At 40.6% G+C, this 15,506-nt stretch overlaps 1 protein-coding gene across 2 annotated transcripts in view; it reads left to right on the forward strand.

Moving 5' to 3' along the window:
• ARHGAP10 (Rho GTPase activating protein 10) overlaps positions 1-15,506 on the forward strand; it is a 326,233-nt gene that overhangs the window by 136,806 nt on the left and 173,921 nt on the right. For both annotated transcript variants that reach the window (XM_082652719.1, XM_082652720.1), the window contains 2 exons: positions 224-330; positions 2,703-2,797. In XM_082652719.1, the coding sequence (XP_082508845.1) occupies positions 224-330; positions 2,703-2,797 (202 nt within the window). The remainder of the gene's footprint in view (positions 1-223; positions 331-2,702; positions 2,798-15,506) is intronic.

Below are 15,506 nucleotides of genomic sequence, written 5' to 3' on the forward strand. Positions count from 1 at the left end.
GTTGATTTACAGTGTTGTGGTAGTTTCAGGTTACTTTTTATTTTATATTGGAGCAATGTTGTGTTAGTTTCAGGTATACAGCAAAGTGATTCAGTTATACATATATATGTATCTATTCTTTCTCAAATTCTTTTCCCATTTAGGTTATTACAGAATATTGAATAGAGTTCCCTGTGCAATACAGTAAGTTCTTGTTGATTTAAAGTTATGTCTCTTGTTGAAGGGCCTCCTCCGTTTGGTTCCAGCTGGGTCAAACACTACTGCATGTATCGGAAAGCGGCCAAGAAGTTCAACATCATTCCGTTCGAGCACAGATCTGGGGGGAAACTAGTAAGTCTTTGCTTTTATTTATTTTTTTTTTAAAAAATATTTACTTATTTATTTATTATTTTTTGCTGCAACAGGTCTTAGTTGCTGCGCGCAGGATCTTCAGTTGCGGCATGTGGGCTTCTTAGTGTGGCATGCATGTGAGATCTAGTTCCCTAATCAGGGATCGAACCTGGGCCCCCTGTACTGGGAGCGCAGAGTCTTACCCACTGGACCACCAGGGAAGTCCCAAGGCTTTCCTTTTATACTTTATATTCTCTGTGAGGTGGTCTTTGAGGGTATCTTTTTAATGTTGTTTATATTCACTCATGATAAATACTTTCATTTTGTTTTTAGAATGAAAATCTTTTTTTTTTTTTTTTTTTTTTTAAATAAAATAGGCCAGAAAATAATTCCTGTGTTTTCTGAATTGTTGGCATGGGTTTTTATGGTCAGATTTTTTTTTTTTTTTTTAAGGAGAAGAGTAGAATCATTTTGTGTCCCTGTTATTGGAAGATCCAGTTAACGCCTACAACAGACTTTCATGATTCAGTGGTTTGTCTGCTCAGGATTTACACGGGAGGCCTGATGGGCACACATAGATTCATACAGATGAAAAGATTATATAGAGTAGATGATCTGTAACGAAGTTTACAGTTTTTCACTTAAACTTCAGTGTTCTCACTTAGACACTCCCCATTTAGCTTACTCCTCCCACAGAAGTAAAAAGCAAAGGAACTCATGATAGCTGGAAAAGGGCGAGAAGCCCTTAGGAGCTGGCTGGGTACGAAAGGGGATCTTTGTTTTAAAAGGGAAACTGCAGCTCGTGGCAACAATAGCGGTCAAAACAAAGCTCCTCCCACTAGGGTTGCACATACCTGGTAATGCATTTTAAGGTCAATTCATTGCTTGCTGGGTGGATGGGCATAATTTTTCTTATGTGAATACAGAATGAACCCAAGTTCACTTGTATTTACACATACTTTGCATCTTCCTGAAAAATATTTAAAGCCGCTTATAATACAAACGCATTTTTGTGATATTGAAATAGACATGGAAAATCAAGTCCGTGGCAAAGAGGAGGAAGTGAGGTTGTCACCCTTGGAGGGTGATGGGTTAAGACTGAGCGTGAGAGTGTTTGTCGTTGTTGTTTTGTGGTGGTAGTGTTGTTTTAAAGATCGCAGTAATTTATGTTTGTCAAATGTAATGTGTCAGACGCATAGAAAGCAAAATTTGTTGCTTTTTAATAAAAGAGCAAATTCCATGAATGAACAGCAGCAGTGCACAATTCATTCACCAAATGCCCGCGATTATTTCACATTTCAGAGGGCCACTGATACAATCAAAAGTTGTAGTAAAAGGATAAATATGGGTTCACTTCAGCATCTCTGTACATTTTAGTTATAAACTGAGCATGAGGTTGGAGTGTGAGTTTCCTGTCAAGTCCCAAGACATGTCTGCTTAGTGGTGTCTTTCTGTTTGAGCTACCAAATAATAAAAAATATATTTAAACACATGACTGATATTTTGAATAATTTTATATTCAAATGCTTGTTTAATATTAGAGATCCTTATGTTCCAGAAAATATTAAAATAGTTTAGAAGGGTTTACTCAGACTCCTTACAGTTTCTCACTGGGAACCTGCTTCTGCGTTGCTTCTGTTTCCTGTTTTCTACCTCTTTTTAATGCTCTTAAAGAGCATGATGAGGATGGTTTAGGGAGGTAAATGGTACGATATTTAAACGAAAACTCAGGAAAGATAAATTCAGGGTGATTCACTTTAAGAAACAGCAAAACCATATAGTTGGAGTGGTTCCAGCTTTAGATGCTCACAATGGCTGATCCAGGGTCCTTAGTGTACTTTTAGGTAGATTCCTGTGGAACTGAAGTCTTTAAAGGTCAGAAATGGTTACATATGGACTGTTTTATATGGTATAATGTAATGTGACATACAAACACATTATCCTTCTTTTAACGAGGGGACAATAAGAGAATAACAAATATAGGCATGTGGAAACTGTATTGTTAACACACCTTTTAAAATTAGCACTCATAAGGTCTGGTTTAATTTTATTGTAATCAAAGCAGGGTCTTGAAAACCTTAAGAAAAGGACAGTGACAAAAAAGAATTGGAAAAAGAATAGATACATGTATATGGATAACTGAATCACCTTGCTGTACATCTGAAACTAACACAATGTTGTTAATATACTTCAATATAAAATAAAAAGTTAAAAAAAATGGCTACGACTCTAAATAAACTGGTTTGAAAGAGAATCAGATAGAGGAACCTAAAGTCTGAACCTTGCCTCCTCCCCCCATCAAATATAGGGTGCTTAATTCTATATACGTTTATACTGTAGTTCTTGAGAATGTTTAAAATGATTCTTTGCAGGGGGACGGAGAGGTGTTCTTTTTGAAAGAATGTATCAGAAGACATACTGACTCCATCGACAGAAGGTTTTGTTTTGATGTAGAAGCTGCTGACCGGTAAGTTATTGGCATTATTGGACTTTATGAAAAGAGTCATTTAAAAAAATGATTTTAAAAAAATAGAAGTTAACTGCAACTGAGATGTCTGTGGCCTGGAAGAGTGGTATCTCGTTATCTTTCCAGGCTGTGTATTCACCGCGGGCTGTTTCGTCTTGGTCACTATGTTGAGCTGTGCAGTGATAGCTTAGCCTTGGCTGAAGTTTGGCATCATCTTAACTAGTGTTGTCACTTAAAAAATGACCTTGGAGCATTTCATTGTTGATCTAAGCCTTCCATGTATATACTCTGTATGTGGTGGAGGGTCATAGGCAAACTCTGTTTATTCAAAGACTAGTTCTCATTTTTTCTTGTGGTATGACTTTTAGTTATTTAGTTAGAAAAGAATCTTTGCTGGAGAGAAGGAAGTAAAAAAAAAAAGAAAAAGAAAAACGAAGCTTGTTTGTCAATATTACTGCTTGTCTGGCATTTGTTTCTGTGTCCTGAAGCACTAAGGAAAATCACGGTACTCGTAGAATACTTCCTTTTTTAATGGCTGACACTGTGGAGGTTCCTTGCCAGCCCTGGTTTTGGTAACGATGGTCTTTAGATAACACTGTTTCATACTTGTATAATAAAAGTTCACAATATGAGATTTTTTAAACACAAGTTCATTTTAGGTCAGGACCCAGGTATACAAAAATAATTAATTCTTCTCTTCCCTCAGATGATATAACTGAGTCTATGGTGTTAGTGCAGAGGGGGAAGATCTGTGCTTTACTTTCCAAAAAATGAATTGAAGACCAGGTACATAAAAATGTGCTCTTATGCACCATGATAAATATGGCCCTACAAAGAAAAGGACAGATGGTTTAATGTGCATTTTGCCAAGACTGGAAAAAAATGAAAGGGAACGTCATTGTGAAAGAGGTTAAATTTCAAGCCAGTTAGGACTGGTTCAAAAACTTTAAGAAGAGATTCGGGCTGTGTAATACAACTTGAGCATAAATATGTGTGCATACACCCATTGTAAACATTTACTGAGTTTTCTCTAAGTGCCAGTGTTCTGAATTCTTCTGTGCTTTATCTCAGTTCATCCTCAGCCCAGCTCTATCAGGTAGACATTATCCTTCTCATTTTATGGTGAGAGACTGGGGCCTAGAGAGCTTAAGTGATTCTCCTAAGGTCACGTAGCTAGTAAGTGGAAGAGCTGAAATTTGAACTCTTGCATCCGCCTCTAGACCCCAAGCTCTTAACCACTGTGCTGCAGGCATCAGAGTATAACCGTGTAAGTGTGTTGTTTCCTAAATAATTGACAGAGGCGAGTCAGCAACGCTGTCTACTAGAAAATGTGTTCAATGAGATTCATCTGCTTTGTCTCGAAAGGATAATTCTAGTACTTCCATATAGTAACACAATTCGTATTGTTTTTGTCCAGCCCTATATTTTCTCTGAGACCTTGATCGTGCCAAGTGCTCTTCTGCAATCGGGATCTTTATTACGATTATAACTACTTTCCATCCCTCGTAAAGGTTGATGAGCGGTTACTATGGAGTTATTTCCCTCATGATATCATCTTGTAAGGAGACTCTCAGAACTGGGGGAGACCTTAGAGATGATCTAGTCTAGTGGTTTTCAAACTATAGGGATGCCTTCTTTTCAAATAACACCTTTACATTTATGCATATGTGAAATAGAAAAAAAAGAAGAAAGTTCTCTTATTAAAGTGGGGTAGGGGGCCTGGATCCTTACCCTCTCAGCTTCATTCTTGCAGAAATCTCTAATTTATTTCCATTGACGCTCAGAGCTGCTCTCTGGGAACTGGGTGTAGAGGGACCACTAATCTAAGTGATTCAAGAAAGGCATACAGAGGATCTGACGTCCAAATTGATAACTGAAGGCTTATTTGGAGCCAGCTGGGATTGAGACACATTCCAGGCAGAGTGATGTATAATATATGTAAAGTTCTGGAGACAAGAGAGAGCGTGGTCCGCTTGAGGTCCCCCCCCCCCACCGGGGGACACCCAGCGTCACTGGAGCAGAGAGTCAGGGAGGATGGGAGAGGGAGGCTTGAGAAGGGAGGCAAAGGCCTGACCTTGAGGTTTTTGAGCTTAACCTATTAAATGGTTTTAAGCAGGGCACTGAGTGATAGAGCTATATTTTTCAAAACTCACTCTGGCAGAGTAGAGAAAGTTTAGAAACGGCAGGAGTGGTTGGAAGGGTTATTGATTGGTGTGGTGGAGCCGGAATGGAGCCCAGCGCATCTGTTTGAGGGAGACTTTTAGAGACAGATTTAGAGAGAAGTTGGATATTAGACTATAGAGTGAAGGAGGGGAAGGAAAACACAGGAGGCATGAGGGTGGAGGAAGATGATGAATTCGGCTGTGGTCCTGTTGAGTTAGGTTGCGGTGAGCCGTTCAGTAATACACCCAGCAGGAAATTGAGTACAGCCCTTGGCAGCTTCAGTGGCATTGGACTTGGTGTTTACTGTCTACCTCCTGCAGCTCTCCCGTCCTTTGACTGTCTCCACAGTGAAACAGGCAGGTCCTCCCCCGATTTGGGCACCTGTCCATTTTCACCCATTGCTCCTCAAGTGTTATTTCCCACTGTTGTCTTGTTTGTGTTTCGCCGTCCATTCACGTGGTTTCACCCTCAGAGTGTCTCTCTACAATCTGTATCTTTCTTACCTTTTTCCGTGTTTGGAACTACTTTATTTATTTATTTATTTATTTATTTATTTTATTTTATTTTATTTTATTTTATTTTTTTTTTGCGCGGTACGCGGCCCTCTCACTGTTGTGGCCTCTCCCGTTGCGGGGCACAGGCTCCGGGTGCTCAGTCCCCTGCATTGGCAGGCAGACTCTCAAGCACTGCGCCACCAGGGAAGCCCTGGGACTACTTTTAGGATCTTCCTTATATGGTGTGTCTCCAGTTCTCTTCCTTTTATGCTTTTCTTAGTCATTTCAGTATCATTTCAGATGATTCATGTAGGACTTTGCATCTTTCTCCTTCAGCTCCTCTCCTTCAGTCACCTGTTCTTCACCTTCCCTCAGCCATTCCCTCTGTGCTCTCTCCTTAGATCGTGTCATTACGAGGACAGGCACCCCCTCTGTCATCTCAGTTGCAAGGCTTTCTCCTTCTGACACCACCTTCTACTCTTCACTGCTTACTCTTTTCTAGTAAGTATCCTTAGCTTACAATCAACTGATCCTACTGTTCTCAGCCCCTCACACCCTCACTTCTTTCCTTGCCAAGTGTGAATTTCAGTCATTCATTAAAGTCACTCTTTTCAGTACACTCAACTCCATTGCCCTTCCCTCCCTTTACTGTACTTGTCTGCACAGCTCCAACTTAAGTTAAGATTCACCTCTGCCTTCTTTCTTTCTAGAGAAATGTATTCTACCATGTTCACTGGGATCACTTGCGATTCCTGACCGCTGGCTTCAAATCCCATTAATCCCAACCACAAATCATGTTCCACTGTCTTAGTTCCTTCATTCTCCTAGTTGACGGATATTTCACAGTTTCCTCCTTCTCTAAGCCTCTGGCACTGCCTCCCGGTCCTGATGAAATAGAGGTAATTCGAAGAGCTCTTCCACTGCCATGGATACCCGCTCCATCAGCGGTACCCACCCTGCTGTCCCCATCACCGTGGGAACTGTGTTCCTGACTGAGGCCAACCTCTCTGTCTAGCTGTTTCCATTCCCTCTTCACCTCCCCTCTCTCCTGGTTTAGGTTGTCACTCAAGCACTTCTTCCTTTCTTTCTTTTTGACACCAGCTTTGCCCTTTCTACTAGATGAATCCCATCAGCGTACAAAACTGATTCTTAATTTCATCCATCTTTTACAAAAAACACCACCACCACCATCACCAGTGACAAAACCCCTCCTTGACCAGTCTTCTCTTTTGTCTGCTGCCCATATCTCTTTTCCCATAAACAGTAGAAATTCTTCTTCTTTTTTATTTTATTTTTTCTCGCAGCATTGGATCTTCGTTGCTGTGCACGGGCTTTCTCTAGTTGCAGCGAGCGGGGGCTACTCTTCATTGTGGTGTGCAGGCTTCTCATTGCGGTGGCTTCTCTTGCTGTGGAGCACGGGCTCTAGGACACGTGGGCTCAGTAGTTGTGGCTCATGGGCTCTAGAGCGCAGGCTCAGTAGTTGCGGTGCACGGGCTTAATGGCTCCTTGGCATGTGGGACCTTCCTGGACCAGCAATTGAACCCGTGTCCCCTGCATTGGCAGGTAGATTCTTAACCACTGCACCACCAGGGAAGTCCCAAAAATTCTTCAAAAAGCTCTTATATTCAGGTCTCCCATTTCCTTCCTCTTGTGCTCCTTTGCATCCTCTTCAATCAGGCCCTTGCCTCCACCTCTCCACTGGGTTTTTCTGTTGTTGCTGTTAAGGCCATCATGTTCTTGTGCTACAGCCAGTGAGCAGTTCTCAGTCCTCTTGTTCTTTCCTGGCAGTAGCATCGGACATGGCCAATCACCCTCTCCTCTGTGATACACTTGCTTCACGTGGCTCAATAATGTCACACCTGGCCTGCTTTTTCTCCCACCCCAATGGCTTTTCATCTTTTTTGGACTCCTTTGCCAGTTCCTCGTTTCCCAGACCTCTTGATGTTGGAATTCTCTGGAGCTCAGTCTTCAGATCTCCCCTCTGCAGCCCTAACGATCTTGTCCAGCCTCAGGACTTTCCATGCTATCCATGCGTTGGTAACTCCCCAGATTGAGTATCTGTACCTGAATCTCTTCCCTGAACTCTAGGTTTTTATATCCAGCTGCCGACTCAGTTGCTTCTGGGATGTGTGATAGGCATTTTGAATAGTGCAGAGGTTGGAGAGACTGAATGGTTTTTGTAAAATTTCCAAGAATTCTTGGGGGAAAGATATACTCTTTTTATGGACCCAATATTTTATATGGGTATATTAATTCAATCTTATCATATAAATACTACCATGTAAATCTTTTTAAAAAAGTACATGCTCATTGTAAGTCTTGTTCTAAAGCTCTTTGGTTAACTTGGAAAATATCTTTATGTGTGTATCTCCTTGAGCCTTTGGGCTCATGTGACTGTAATTAAGTTGAATTACAGACTTCTGTTGTCTTTGCTTTATTTCCTGATTTCTGAACAGGGGAACATCTATTCAGGTCTGATGTTACCATAAACCCCCCAGGTTTGATGTTTCTGGGGGCTCTTAGTTCCCTGCCACCCCCCACTGTCAGTGTGTTGCTGTTCGTCTCCCACTTTTGGAGCAAATTCTGGAGAGAAGGGGAGTGTCCTCTCTCAGAGGTCTCCACCCTGATTCTGGGGTTCTGAAGGCATTTATTCAGTGAAAAGTTGAAATGAGATAGGCTCTTCTTTTGTCTATTTCCCTGATTCCTGGCCAAGCCGACTGTTGGGGATTATAAGCAATTTGTTCCTTGTTTATTAGGTATGAATTCCGTGAGGGTAGGAGCCTCATGTTAGCTCCTACGGTGCTTTATATGTGGTGGGCATTCACCAAATTTGTACTGGATTAAATGAAATTGAATTGTTGCCTAGCAGTGACGGGACTGGGATTAGATTCAATCAGGCGATGGTTAGTGAACCGTCCTTTTCTTCCGCACACACGGCAGCACTGTGAGCTCCAGTATTTGTATTCTGCTGAAACAAAATAAACTTAACGCATTTTGGAGCATGTGGGTATTGCAGATGGGTTTCTGACGGGGTTTGTACAGAATTCCTATTGCAGACCTTCCTATATAGCAGTTTCACCACTGATTGCATAGGTTCCCTGTAAAATTTTTTGTCTTCTTTCCTGGTATCAGTCTTTGCTATCTTTTATTCCTCGTGTTGGAAAAGCAGTCAGGTAACATTGTGACAATAGGCAATACTTCCATCAACTGCAGAATGGAGCCTGGGCTTGCGTTTGATCTGTGGACATGTAAATCAAGAGCTTTCACTTAATTGTTACATGAATTCATCAGGTTTGATTGCACGTAACAGAAAATCTCAAAATAAGATGACTTAAACAGTGTAGGAGTTTAATTTCTTCTCTTTGTTAGGAAGTCTACAGGGCATCCGGTCATCGTTGGTATGCTGCTTGGGGTCAGACACTGCCCACTCTTGTGCGCGGTTTACCTTCCTGGTCACCTTAGGTCCAAGATGCCGGCCCCCATTTATTATGTAGCATTGTCTGTTGTGGTAGGAATGCTTTTCAGAGGAAGTGCACACTACTTTTGGTCATATATCATTGGCCTGAGTGGAGTTGTATGGTTATACCTAGCTGCAAGGAAGCTGGGAAGTGCTGAGGCAGGGAAATGTCTGGAAACAGAAGAGAGCAATCCGTGTGCTGTTCTAATACTTGGGGAATCTCTTAGGAAGAATGAAGGGGAGAAGAGCTGGGTGGGTTGATTTCCAACTAGCCGTTACTGCTTTGATTCTCAATGGTTGGGAGGATGTGTGGTTCATTTTCCTTCCCTCGGTTCACTGAAAGGTTACTTTGACTATCTTAGTTGAGAGGTCATTTAGGAACACATGTGCCAAGAACACAAAGTGGAAAGATAATCCAGAGAATGGGAGAAAATACTTGCAAATGATATATCCGATAAGGGACTTGTATTCAGAATATATAAAGAGCTCAGAACTCAATAATAAAAAGACAAATAATCCAATTAAAAATGGGCAAAAGTTCTGAATTAGACATTTCCTCAAGAAACTATACAGGTGTGTATAAGCACATCAAAGGACACCTGACGTTATTAGCTATTAGGGAAATACACATCTAAACCACAATGAGGTATTACCCACTAGGATGACTGTAATTGAAAAGCCAGGTAATAACAAGTCTTGGTGAGAATGTGGACAAATTGGAACTCTTACATACTGATGGTGGGAATTTGAAATGGTGTAGCTGTTTTGAAACACACTTGTCAGTTCTTCAAAAAGTTAAAGTTACATGACCTAGAAAATTCTGCTCCTAGTGATGTGAACAAGAGAAATGAAAACCCATGTCTGCCTAAAGACTTGCCCAGGACTGTTCATAGAAGTATTATACATAAGAGCCCAAAAGTAGAAACAACACAAATATCCATCAGCTGATGAATAGATAGATAAATGTGCATGGCCATATGATGAAGTATGATTGGACAGTAAACCTAAATGAAGAGCTAATACATGCTGTGTTTCGTTTTGAGGCAAATTACTCTCAGAGCCTGAGATTGTCTTTGCCAGTGTTTTATTTAACACAGGTTCACTGTGGGAATTATAATAATTTCACCAGCCAGTAGCATATAGGATGAATAATGTCTCAATGTATACTGTCTCTAATAGCATATGTAACGTCTCTTAATAAGCTAATAAAGAAATAACATACTCTAAACCAATGCTAGATTAATTACACTGTTGTTCCAGGCAAGGGAAGATGAAGGGGATACATTTAGTTGAGGTGTACCTTTCTACCAGTTGGCTCTTGGGAGGAGACAGCATGACCCATTGAGAGCAAAAGTGGAAAGTCCCCGGTTGCTAGGGAACGAAGGGGCCAGTGTGGATGGGCAAGATCTTCTTTGTGGGGCTGCTGCATGGCTTTTGCTGCTGCTGGTAAGAGTCACCTTCACCACAGCAGGAGCTAATGCCCCACGTCTTCAGAGAGCTATTTAGATCAACAGAGGGTAGCCTTGCCCAGACCGAACACACTCGAGTAGACCTTACAAACTGTGTATTCAGAGTCCAAATCCCCCCTCTCCACCGTTGCTTCTTCACGTGTTCTTATTGATAAGGCTTCAGCAGTGCCCTTCACTAGCTGAGTTACGGAGTGCTGTCGGCAACCTCAGATGTGGCTGATGACCTCCTGACTCACAATTTCACTTTTATACAAAAACAGTAACTTTGCTCTTGAAAACAACTTCACTCTTTTTATGTTTATAAAATGATTTTTTCTTACAAAAACTGAAATTTATCAAAATCTTTTCAAAGACGTTTTACAGCAAGATGTAGTTATTTCATGTTGAACATGGATGCATTTGAAAACATAGGATATGACTGTCAGTGGCTAAGGCCCGGAGACGTCCAGTCTGGTAAAAAGTGAATAAAGCAAAAAACAAAACAAAGCAGGGAATGGTAAGGAGAGCTTGGTGGCATTCAGAGAAGATTCCAAGGCAGCTGGGTGCAGACTCCTTCTGGTACCCCAAAACTGCGTTCACCTGTCGGAGGGTGTCAAGCCAATAGTCAGGAGAAGGAAGGACTTACTACCTGCAGCAAGTAAGGAGAACAGCAGGGATCTCTCCCAAAGCAGTGTCTCTCCCAACTTCACTTTTAAAAACAACTTTATTTTTGTCATAAACAAGAAGATTTGAAATTACATCAAACCACTACAACATGCTACAAGGTGGATGAACCTTGAAAGCAGTTTGCTGAGTGAAACCAGCCAGTCACAAAAGACTACATATCGTATGATTCCATGTATATGAAACATCCAGAATGTTCTACACAGGCAAATCTGTGTAGACAGAAAGTAGATTAGTGGTTCCCCAGGGCTGAGTGTTTGGAGGAAAATAAAGAATAAGGGCTAATGGGTATGGGTTTTTTTTTTTTTTTTTAGGGTGTGATGAAAATGTTCTAAAATTGATTTTGGAGATGGTTGTACAGCTCTGTGACTATGTTAAAAGCCGTTGAACTGTACACTCTAGATAAATTTTATGGTGAATTATATCTCAATAAAGCCTACAAAAAAGGAACACTGCTGCAGGTAAAGGAATACTTACCGTAACTAAAATCAGGCTTTTAAATGACTATAAACATTCACTCCTTCACGCCAGTCACACTTCAAATACCATGAGCTGTGAAATGGTCACGTCACTGGTTTTAGGTTGGAGAAGAGCATTTTGTGTAGTTACTTTCCCCATGGCAAGCTGTAGTTTGTCAGGAGGTGCAGCGTTCCTCCCTGAAGGGTGAAATATCCCCGGATCCAACAATTTTGTTACATAACTTGCTTTTCCGTTTCACTGGCAAGCCTGCCGCATGCTGCATTGTGCTGTGACCCTCACACACTTGCTTGGTAAATAATTACCATTCTGTGAAGTCCTCCCACACATCACAGCCAGGCGCCACTTAAAGAAAATGCTTCCCATGTTGCTTTCATTAATTTGACATTTCAAATATTATATTTGGTTTGATGTTGCCTAGGTCCTAGTATATTGCACTTGGAAGGATGTTGGCAAGATACTTCTTATTTTTATAATTCACCCATTTGTATTTTCATGATGATGATGGGAAGATGAAATCCCCTATGTATCTGAAGCAGTATGCATTTTAGCCTGCATTTATACCAGAGACTTTATTTAGCAACTGTGTGCCTGGTAATGTATTCTTTATCACTTTAAAAGAGTGAATTAAGAGCATACTGCTTCCAGAAGCCCATGCAGTTGGACTGAATAATAATGAGAATGTTTCTGTAGCACATTAGCTGGAGTAATATTTGTAAGTATTTTATAGTGCATGCCATTCAGGCAACTAAACAGCCATTGACTGTGTTTGACGCTGAGGATGGGAGAGTAAACCAGAGACTAAAAGGAAGGCCTGACCTTAAGGGAACTCACAGACTGGGAGTGTTTGCAAACAAAAAGCAGTTTAGAGGTCTGTCTAAGGTGCTTAGGGAGCTGAGAAGCAACAGGGAATAGGGCTGGCTGGAGAAGGTTATACTAGAAAAATTGATTGTTAAATTTAATCTTGAAGATTTGGTCACAGTTTGGAAACTCGGAGGAAAAAAGGCCCAAAGCACAAGGAATCATAGAAATCTTGGGAAAACGTGTTAAGGTAATCCTTGAAGTCTGAGGTTCTCAACAGTGAGTGATTTTGTGTCTGGGGACATTTTGATTGTCACAGTTGGGATGGGGAGGGCAGCAGGGGTGCAGGCTGTTGTTACTACTGTCTAGTGGATGGAGGCCAGCAGTGCTGCTAAATGTCCAGCCCAGGACAGCCCTCCCCAGGAAAGCACCGTCTGCTCCAACCTGTCAGTAGGGTTGCTCTTGAGAAGCCCTGTTTTAAAGCATTTGAAAAGACAACTCCAAGAGTTTGTGGAATTGAATGGAATTGTACTGTTTTCTTTTACGTGTTTACAGGAATATTTATGGGTGTATATTTCCGTTAAAAAAGTGTAATAGGATAATTTGTTGTAGTGCAGGGGATGAATAAAGCCACAATGCAAAGGGCTCTCTCTGTCTGGCGTTATCCTTTCGGGCGTGGTGCATTATTCAGGAGTTCTGCTAAGATTCCAGGGTAGAGAGAAGAGGAAAGGAAGTCATTTAAAAAGAATTTAGGTGGAATTGGTAGAAAATGGAGTGGGCAGAATTAGAAATAGCATTTCTTGTATGTAACCTTCTGTGTTTTTCATAGAATGTAAGATTTTTACCCTAAGAATGGTATTGTTGATCGTGGCATACTGAAAGCCACATTTTATATTGGTTCCGGTATTTAAATGGAAATCTGAATTGACATTCATATGAATTTATTCATGAAAATGCATGCTGAAGGACATTGGAGTGTGTATCATCAAAAAGTTTTTAGCTTTTGTAAATAAAGTCATAGGGCTTCCCTGGTGGCGCAGTGGTTGGGAGTCCGCCTGCCGATGCAGGGGACACGGGTTCGTGCCCCGGTCCGGGAGGATCCCACATGCCGCGGAGCGGCTGGGCCCGTGAGCCATGGCCGCTGAGCCTGCGTGTCCGGAGCCTGTGCTCCGCAATGGGAGAGGCCGCAACAGTGAGAGGCCCGCGTACTGCAAAAAAACAAAAACAAACAAAAAAGTCATAATGAACAATTGTATACAAGGGTTTGTGTGGACACACGTTTTCATTTCTCTTGGATAAATACCTCTGAGTGGTATTGCTGGGTGTTTGGGTGTGTGTGTGTGTGTGTGTGTGTGTGTGTTTGGGTGTGTGTGTGTGTGTGTGTGTGTGTGTGTGTGAGAGAGAGAGAGAGAGAGAGAGACCTTTAAGAAAATTGACAATTGTCCAAAGTAGTTCAGTGATGTATGAGAGTTGCAGCTGCTCCACCCTGTAACTAACCTTCGATGATGTTAGTGTTTTTCATTTAAGCTAATCATGACTAGTGAAGTTGGTTGAGTGCCGTTCCATATGCTTTCTGGCCAGTTATATTTCTAACATTGTGAACTGTCTATTAAAGTCTTTTGCTCATTTAAAATATGTTGTTGGTCTTTTTGTTATTGAATTGTAGGAATTAAGTTTTCTGGATACTAATCCTTCATCAGCTGTATTAATTATTAATATGTTAATTGTGAGTATTTTCTCTGATCTGTGGTTTGCCTATTCATTTTCTTAACAGTGCTTTGATGAGAAGAACTTTCTAATTTTGATTAAGTTGAATTTATTAGTTTAAAAAAGTTTTATTGGTAGAGCTCTTTGTTCTGAGAAATCTTTACCTATCCCAAGGTTGCAAAAAACATTTCCCATGTTTCCTCCCTCCCTCCCTCCCGGAGGGCTCCTTGGTTGTGGCATGCATGTGGGATCTAGTTCCCTGGCCAAGGATCGAACCCAGGGCCCCCGGCATTGGGAGCACAGTCTTAACCACTGTGCCACCAAGGAAGTCCCCGCATGTTTTCTCTTTAAAAGCTTTATAATGGGTCTATGACTTGTGAAGATTTTTGGGTAGTGTGTGGTGTGATTTGTCGAGATTGTGTGTTATTTATCTTTTCCTATACAGATAACCAGTATTTCTAGCACCATTTGTTGAAAAGGTCTTTCCTGTCATTGGATTGTTTTGGCACCTTTGTCATAAAACACTTGTCTGTGTATTTGCAGGTCTAATTCTAGCTTATTCTGTTCCATTGGTTTATTTGTCCTTTTGCCAGTTCCACGCTATCATTAATACTGTAGCTTTATAGTAGATCTTGAAGCCAGGTGGTATGATTCCTCTGGTTTTTTTCAAAATTGTTTTGGCCATTCTAGATCCTTTGCATTTCCATATAAATTTTACAGTCAGTTTATTTGTATTATTTTAAGTATTCTGGATACTAATCCTTCATCAGGATCCTTCATCAAAAAACCTGCAGGCCAGTATTTTCAATATGGAGTTTTAATAATTCATGAGTCTGAGCTTCTATGTATTTAGTCTTGAATTTCAACATTGTTTTATAGTTTTCAATGTAGGGTCATGGATAACTTTTGTTAAATTTCCCTAAGTATTTTATGTTTCTGGGTGCTATTTTAAAATGTATGATGTTTTTCATTTCATTTTCCAGTATACTGTTAGTATATAAAAATGCAGTTCGTTTTTGTCCTACTCTGTTGCTGAGTTGATTTATTGCTTGTAGTTTAAGACTTTTTTTTTATTGTACACAGTGGTATCCTATGTGAATAAAGACAGCTTGCTTGCTTTCTTTCCAAGCTGAATGCCTTTTATTTCTTTTACTTGTCTTTTTGTACTGCCAAGACCTCGAATAATAATATGTTGAATGGAAGTGGTGATACTGGGCATCTTGCCTTATTCTCCATCTTAAGGGGAAAAGCATTTATTATTCACTGTAAAGTATGATGTTAGCTGAAGATTGTAGGTGCCTTTTATATTGAGGAAGTTTTTGTCGCTTCCTAGTTTTAATCCTAAGTAGATGTTGACTTTTGGAAAAAAAAGACTTGTCAGCATCTATTGAAATGCTCATTAAATATTTTTCTCAAATCTGTTAATGGGTGAATTGCATTGAATTTTCTAAGTTAAACTAATCTTGCTTTTCTGAGAT

This window comes from Grampus griseus (assembly GCF_964374135.1).
Source record: "Grampus griseus genome assembly, chromosome: 4".
NCBI classification, from domain to species: Eukaryota; Metazoa; Chordata; class Mammalia; order Artiodactyla; family Delphinidae; genus Grampus; species Grampus griseus.